The following is an 8,500-nucleotide window of genomic DNA, read 5'->3' as shown; positions in this document are numbered from 1 at the left end:
AATGTGGGAAAAAAACAATACAATACCTCTAAATATACATAGAAACTATATGATAATAATTATTTAAATTGGCTTAGGACGAAGTTTTTTTTCTTCTAAATTTATAGTGTTCTTACTTCATAAAATTAATTTTAAATTTAAACTTTAAAAAAAATCTAACTTTATATATAATTAAATAAGATCAAAACTCAACAAATTTGAATATTTTATCCAATCTAATCTTTGATGGCAACTGGATGTAGTAAGCAAAAACCATAGTTGATTTTTATATTTTCTGGGCAAGAAAATGGTGCCTAAAAAAAGGATAGACAAATCACAAAATGCAAAAACAGCCGAAACCCAAATCTGGGTTTTGATTAAATCCAAACCCAAAACAAAACCACAGCCGTTGAATCCTTATAATCGAATCAAAATGGAACGAACAGCAGGAAAAATAAGGGGGGACGAACCACCAACACTAACAACAAACAATTCCCCCTTTCCTTTTTTTCTTTACATTCTTCATTCAGAATCTCTCTCCCCCCCCTCCATCTCTTGAAACGTAAACGTATAGTTTAAAACAAAGGTAGACTTGTAAAAGGAGCTTTGTAGAATCGAAGACCCAAATTTTGCATTGGCTGAAATGGTGGGTCACTGGAATTGAAAGGGAAAAACAAAGAGTACCCAGAGAAAAAAAAAATAGACGCTTTCACTATGGAAGGTAAATGCCTTCGTTTCTTGATCTCAGATTAAAGTTTTGAGATTTGGGTTCTTAATTTTGTGTTAATTAACGGCCCCGATTTAGAGTTTTTGGCATTCGAAAATGTTGGAATTTCAGGTTGTTTAACGTTTGGTTTCTGCTTACTGGAAACTGTAAAGGAAAGTTGCATGCATTTAGGAATTTCCGGTCGATAAGCAGCGTTTGTAATTTTGAGGGGAGTTTGGTTCATTAGAAAATGCATTATAAATGTCTTTGTTTGCTTGGATTTATCTATTTATTACGAATTGTTTAATTTTGTTTTCGGCTAAGTCAAGCCTGATTTGCTATGATTTAATATTGTTTCATCACATGGAAAGACACAAAATTTTGTTTATGTAATTAGTTATTTGTGCTTTAAATATTCGTCTGATTGTTGCTTCAAATGGTTGCATGTTTCCTTTAGAATGTTGCTGTAAGCCTAATTTCTTATGATTTAATGTTGTTTCATCACTTGGAAGTTCTAACCGTGCAAAATTCTTCAATGGCAGCCTTGTTTATGTAATAAGTTATTTGTGCCACGATAATTCGTGTCTAATCATTGCATGTTTCCTTTAGATTGTTGTTAGCGCTGCAGATTGGAAGTGTCGTTTTATCATGAACCTCAAGAGTATTTTTGCGATAAGTGATGTATCAATGGATGGATGAGGGTAATCTGCATAAAGCTATATCTTCGGATCCTTGCATGGACTTGAATGTCAAGTCAGAAATTTATGTTAATATGTCCGGCTGATGGATTTGAGTTATTTTATATACTTCAGTGATCCGACAAGTGATCCATGAACTTGTGCATTTGGCTCACTTGAACTGAAACCAAAATGAATTTTAAAGATCAATTTCTTGGGAAAATGGGATGAGGATTGCAACAGGTTTATTGGTAAAGGAAAATTTTACTAACGGTTTACGGAGGCAATCACTAATGAACTAGCAAACATGAATTCGGGAAAGGTCATAAGTTAATGGGTTGGGGAGGTATGTTTGGCCGGAGGCTTAGTCGTATTATGTTCAGTATGTTAAATTGTAGGGAGCTACATTAATGATATGAAAGAATCTGGGAATGAAGATATATATATTTTTCTCTTTTTGATATTTTTGGTTGGAGTACAGAAGGATTCGAGATGCTTCGGTTATCAATGCCTGTGCTTAAATGCTAGGTGTTTCTGTTGGTTATTTCTCTTAAATGTTAGAGATCAGTTTGACAAAAATATAAGATGTGGCCTTCTAGAGTTGGTTAATGTCGGAAACCAGCATAAGTTTTTAGTATATAGTGTCATAACCAGAATAATCCGACAAATGTAAAGGTGTTTAAAATGGCTGAAGGAATATAGTGAAATTGTTCATCTGGCTCTGAGTAATCATGAGGTTTCTGTTTTACTGTTTGGTAGTTTGATTTTCCCTCTTTCTCGTTTTTATGATATTTTATTTAGATGGCCGATACTTATCGTACATCTCATATGATAGTAAGTAATCCATCATAATGATAGCTCTGGTTTCATTATGTAGCATAGCACCAAAGTAACAAATTTCAAACCATTCTTTCTGTTTCATGGTTAATGTCATCGAATCTAATAATACATTTGCCTCTACTTCTATGCGATTGCTTTAGATTCAGGTGAAGTTCAGACTGAAGAGAATAAAGTTTCTCTAGATGTCAATAAGAAAAGAACGGTCAAGACACCAGCCCAGGTTATGGCTCTGGAGAAATTCTACAAAGGTAACTAGTTCTTCACTTCCCATCTTAATTGCATGCTTCATTTTCTATGTTTCAAACGAGTTTCGGGTGTTCTCCAGAGCTCAGATTTCCTTCAGACGAAATGAAAGCACAAATAGCACTTCAGGTAGGGTTGACAGAAAAGCAGATATCTAGTTGGTTTTGTCACAGAAGGTTAAAAGACAAAAGGAGAGACGAGAATGCTAATGGGCGAGTGGATCATTCTAGTGGCGTTATTGAGGATCGTGGTAGTGGACTCAGGCAAGATTCTTCTGGCAGTATTAAGGAGCGGGATTATAGGAATATTGATCCGAGGGAGGTTGAAAGTGGAAGGATTTTTAGCCAAGAGTTTCTAGCTGACCGTAGGAGTCATCAAAATCCATATGATGCTCATATGGAAGATACATCTTCTGAAAGTAGCTCATCTTTACAAGATATGAACTTTTCTGAAAGCCGAGATCCTCATGACATGCCAACTCCTGCAAAGCGTAAACAAAATGGAGCAACTTTACCAATAAACGCAAACAGAAGGATGGCTAAAAGCAAGGTTTATAAGCCATCCGGATACTTGAAGGTTAAGGGTGAAAGTGAAAATCCTGCTATTACTGCAGTTAAGAGGCAGCTGGGGAGGTATTATCTGGAAGATGGTCCACTACTTGGTATTGAGTTTGATTCACCCCCTAATGGTGCTTTTGAATTCCCGAGTAGCAAGCCTGTCGGTGGTAAGTCCAATACCAAAATCTGTTTGCCATATTGTCAATTTTTATAGAATCATGAATATCATTTCCAATAGAAGGGTAACTTAATTTTTTTTTTCATTTTATATATTATTTGGTACTTAGTTAGTCTAGTAAACCTTTAGTAGCTTTTGAACTTAGGAAGTAATAATTACATTTAGCGTATTCCTTCTGTCTTTTATGTATTTAGCCTACGGAAGCATAGCGTTTCGAAAATATATGCAGTTCATCACTCCTTGAAGGATCCTAGGCCTTAACTCAAAGTAAGATCAAGATAAGTTAAAATATAAGAACTACCTGATTAAATCAGTTCAATCCAAATGTTCAGAACTCTTCATTCTCTACTTTTTGAGGCTAATGTGAATCAGTTTTCTTGTTTTAAATAGTCTTTTGCAAGTAGTACAATCAGAAAGAAATAGATAAACCTTTTTAATTGAGATATTGCTTAACCTTTAACTAAAGCACACAAAAAGCCTTCTTGATCCAACTGCAACTGATTCAGCCCCAGTAGTGTGTGTGTGTGTGTCTATATATATATTCCTAGTCTTGTCATTATGCCTTTCGATGCCATCCTTTGCATCTCCTGACCTCATCACCACTTGTCCTGGTTCTATCAGCCGAACACCATTACTGCTGTTCTTCCATGGTAGTCATTGTGCTTAAAGCTGATCATGTATCACTCTTTAGTCATGAAATGATGAAATATTTGAATCTCGTGTGTTTGCTTCAGCAGAACCGGTTGATGCTGGAGATCCCCAACACCCCCTTTCATCAAATATCTCTGGAGTTATAAAGCAGCCGGATCTTAACTTTGTAAGTGGACTCTTGGAGGCACTTTTTCCATGTTTTAATATACTTTGCAGAAATAATATGACCCCTGCTAAATAGTGTTGAAAACTAGGATGAGTTAGTTTGTATATGTTCAATCAGTATACGAAATAATGATGACGTTCAAGTCTTTCTAAGGTGCTATATTCCAGTCCTGTTTAGATATTGCTAAATTCGGGTTATTCTCTTTAATAATAGAGTTTTGTGTGCGAGTATTATAACATTAGCATATGTGTCAGATTCTGCAAGTATTTATGGGGTTTAAAGTGGGGCAAAAAGTCTGTTGTTCAGGATTTAAGCAACTTTCTCCACCCCACTATTTAATGTCGGAAATAAATGATAAATTCTCCTCCGGAAGGTAGAATGATCCTCTATCCTCGCCGAGAAATGTTTTGGATCCACCTGTAAATGGATCTTTTAGTTGGACAGCAAAACAACGGATTCCAGCTCTAGCTTTTGACATTGCAGCTTGAAAGCTTTGGTTCCATGGTGCTTCTTGGAGCATTGTCTGTTTTACTCGGATACATGGAAGACGCCATAATTATTCCTGTATTGACGTTAGTTATAATGGAAAATCATAATTAACAAGCTGGATATCATCTCTCTTTTTAAGAACAACTTATCCGAAGTGATCACCCCATGATACGTCTATTTTCTCTTTCGTGTCCTTGTTTGCAAGTTGATTTCACATGATTCTTATATGGGAAATGCAACCTTCAAAACCATGCATGGATCTGAAAGACGGAACAAGAAACCTCGTCAGCAATTAAAATACAAGTCCTCTTTTCTTTCTTCAAACTCATTCCCGGGTCAGAACTCTTCAGTGGATATCCACAAAGGTTCTGCCGAAAAAGATGGCGTCACTGACTGCAAACGAAGTTGGATGAACTCTAAACTTGCTGTCGAAAGGATGAGACCAGATTCTTTCTCTAACCATCCCGACCCCAATGGTGGAAAAGTCAATGATGAACGAGAAAAGCCTTGTTTGCATGACGATGATAATCACACATATAAGGCCCTGAAGAAAGAAAACATGTCTAAGCCATCTGCAAGGATGGTAAAGGTATTTCTTCTACATGCTTTGTCCTTCAATGGTTTCCGTAGTGAATGTTTTGGCTCGATTTTTGTTTTGGATACATATATGCAGGCCAAGAAACTCGGTGGAAAGCAGAAGCTGAAAAAGGAGTACCCTGTACGAGTAAAAACTGATCCAACAAATGAATTGAGAGTAAGTTCAACGTTTAGTCGGTTTTCGGTCTTATCGTGCACTCGTGTCTTGCTTTTGACACCTCTTTTTTGAATTCCGAAGGTTGCCAAGCAAGCCAATGCCGAATTTCCGCAGCAAGATGTCGTTTCATATGCATCACTTGCCAGATCGCCTCTGTTAACAAAATTGACTAAAAGGTCAGTATGTTATATATATACATATATTTTACCTCCCTCTATCCATCCATTTATTAGTTTATACTCATCAAGATCTTTGAACTGTGTTATATGTCATCTAGATCTACCACGGATGTACCATCTAGTTTCAGTGAAGATGAAACTGCAGAAACTAGTTCTTCTTCGGGTTGACGATGCTGATGGATTGTGGAGAAAGGCTGAAGGGGTTGTCTCGACTCCTTGAAATCGTCGCAGGAAAAAGCGTCGCCGGCACGAACATTGTGCTGAGAGATCATTTTTGTTCATTGTATTTTGTCCTTGTGCTCAGCTGTTGAATATACGAACAAATTAGCCCTCCCATCACAAGATCTGGAGTTTCTAAATAAAAGAACTTTTTTTTCTTCAAGATTTGAGTTTTCAACTTTTATGAATTTTAACAGACTCAAAAATGGATCTTTTTTCAATTTAAGTTATTCAACTCAATTTTTTTTGGTCGGATTTTGAGTTTGAGTCGAGTTTGAATTTATAAAATTTGAATAATCAAAAATCCAAAAATTAAAACAATATTTTGGTCTAAGTTCATCATGATTAAATTTAAATTATACTCTTCTCAGCCATTTTAAGTTATATTCTTCTCGACCATAGTAAAATACATGTGTAATTTTTATTTTTATTTTGACAATAACTTTTTGCCCTTTTTTAGAATTCAATCTCTTAATATGATTGTTTTTATTCAGTTTGATTCTCTTATACAAATTTTTTTTGGCTTAATACCAAAATAAGTGCTCAAATTATATTTCGATTATCGAATAGGTGTCTAAACTAATTTTTGACTTATCTAGGTGTCTAACGTTACAAACGTTATCCATTTAGGTGCTCGGTCAACAGAGTTAATTTCCCTTTTAAGTGACACATGTCATGATATAGTAATTTTGAAATTTATTTTTTAAAAATATTATTATATTTATAAAAAACCTAATTTCTCTTAAATTATAAAAAAAACCCAAAATACCTAAAATCCCCAAACCCTATCCTTAACCCACCGTCGTCGCCATTTTCGACCACGACAACCGCCGTCGATGTAGTCTTGCCATCCTCCTAGTCATTCACCATCATAGTTGTCGTCGCTTGGTTGTCGAGGTCGCGTGGAAATGCAATTTTCATCCTAGGGTTCGTGGGGGTGTAAAACGTCTATCAACCGTCAATCGATCATGATTTCATAGGGTTTTGGTCGCCGAGGGGAGATAAAGTTGTGTGGAGCTTCGTCGATGGTAAAGGGTGATGATCGGCGTGGGTTTAGGGTTTGAAATTAATGTTTTTAAAGTTTTGGGATTATTTCAAAATATTTATATTTTTCTTTAAAAAATATTTTTTTATTTTTAATAAAAGTTTTAAAAGCATACACGTGTCACTTAACATGAAAATTAACGTCGTTGACGGCGCAGACACATAAATGGGTAACATTTATAATGTTAGACAACTGGATGAATAAAAAATATTTTAGGCACATAATCGAAAAAATATGTATAATTTTGAGCTCTTATTTTAATATCAAAGTTTTTTTTTTCTCGTCAGCTCTTTGACTCTTATATTCTCATTGACATTTTTATCTTCAAATTCTATTCTTTACAAAATAATATGTAATATATTAAATAATTTTAAAGGTATTTGATTTATCAATAACACTATAAACGGAATAAGATTATATTATATATTGTATATGCCCAGACAAAGTCGTTTAAATTAGAATATATAAATATCATAATTTTATAAATAAATATTTTTAAATTTAGATAAAAACTCAAACAAATATAGTCAATTTAATTTGAATTAAATTTTGCATGAACCAAATTACCTTAGGAATTATAAGGAATAATTGTTATTCTTCGAGGTTTCGAATTCAAGCACCAACGACCCTAACATGATTGAGTGATTGAGCATTTATTGTCAAATAATTAAGAATACTTAAAATAAATATTATTTTATAATAATCTTAATAAAAAATGACTCAAATTTTATAAACTCGAATAAAAAATTATATCCAAAAAGTATATACTTTACCATATGCCAAAAGGAGAAAAGAGAAACTTTAAATACACTTTATGATCTACAAATTATTGGAGCCTTAAATTACTTGAACCTAATATTTACTAATATTTTTATAAATAAAATTGACAATCCTAGTACAACTTTGCATTCATATATGTGTATATATAGTGACTTAGAGGTATATTATTTAATATAAAATTAAGAGGTTGAAAGTTTAAATTTCATTGAAATTATAATAATAATAATAAAATCATTTTTAATCACGTCAGTGCAACGTCTCCCCATGTTAATATACTATACTGGACTAGAGAATCTATTAATTCTTAGATCAATTGGTTTAAAGGGCATTAAAATACGAATCTTTTAATATAAATTTTTACGTTGGTCCTTGATCAAAACCTTATCCACCCATAATTACATTCTTATTATTATAGTTTTAATGCTAAAAGAATAAAATTTTATTGTTGAATTAGATTAAATCGAATTCGAGAAATGATAACAGATGGAATGGAGAACTGTAGGTGAAATAGCTTTAAACTAAGTTGCATGGGTGGTCCATGGAAATAACCTGTTTAGAACATGGCCTTGTCTCAAGGACATATTAGCTTTTGCTCATTCTACACCATCCAACTTAATTGTATAATTTAGATTCTTTCTTTTCTACTATATCTTTTGCCTTTATGGGTTTTTCCATTTATTGGAAAATTGTCGAAATTTCAAGTTAATTAATTAATTTTAAAAAAATATATAAAAATAGCTACTATTTTGAAAAATAATAAAATTATTCTGCTTCCTTTATAAAGATGAGTTCCATCATGTTGTACAAAGAATAAATTATTATAGAAGAACATACACTACTCACTTAATAAAAAATGACGTCATATAAAGAATGTTAAAAAAATCAATCAAATAATTAAAAAATCAACATTAATACAAAAATAAATATAATGTTAACTATATATTAACAACTGATATTATCACATCTTGAAGGTGATACCAAATTAAATCAAATCGAATTTTATACGCCCATAATTTGTATGACACTTTCTTTGCTTT

At 33.2% G+C, this 8,500-nt stretch overlaps 1 protein-coding gene across 1 annotated transcript; it reads left to right on the top strand.

Annotated features, from left to right (window-relative positions):
* Window positions 1-289: 289 nt before the first annotated feature.
* Window positions 290-5,801, top strand: LOC120209106. Its single transcript, XM_039208163.1, has 8 exons — window positions 290-700; window positions 2,343-2,450; window positions 2,528-3,169; window positions 3,915-3,997; window positions 4,692-5,075; window positions 5,160-5,240; window positions 5,322-5,416; window positions 5,518-5,801. Exons 1-8 carry the CDS (start codon window positions 694-696, stop codon window positions 5,585-5,587), a joined length of 1,470 nt encoding a protein of 489 aa, XP_039064094.1. The 5' UTR covers window positions 290-693; the 3' UTR covers window positions 5,588-5,801.
* Window positions 5,802-8,500: the final 2,699 nt, after the last annotated feature.

This window comes from Hibiscus syriacus, unplaced genomic scaffold (genome assembly GCF_006381635.1).
Source record: "Hibiscus syriacus cultivar Baekdansim isolate YM2019G1 unplaced genomic scaffold, ASM638163v2 tig00018093_pilon, whole genome shotgun sequence".
Lineage (NCBI taxonomy): Eukaryota > Viridiplantae > Streptophyta > Magnoliopsida > Malvales > Malvaceae > Hibiscus > Hibiscus syriacus.
Note: the sequence above shows the minus strand (reverse complement) of the source record. Positions and strands in the feature narration are given on the sequence as shown.

Coding starts and splice junctions, on each gene's coding strand:
- LOC120209106 (XM_039208163.1), top strand. Junction 2,451..2,527: donor TCTGGAGAAATTCTACAAAG/GTAACTAGTTCT, acceptor GGTGTTCTCCAG/AGCTCAGATTTCCTTCAGAC. Junction 3,998..4,691: donor AGCAGCCGGATCTTAACTTT/GTAAGTGGACTC, acceptor CTTGTTTGCAAG/TTGATTTCACATGATTCTTA.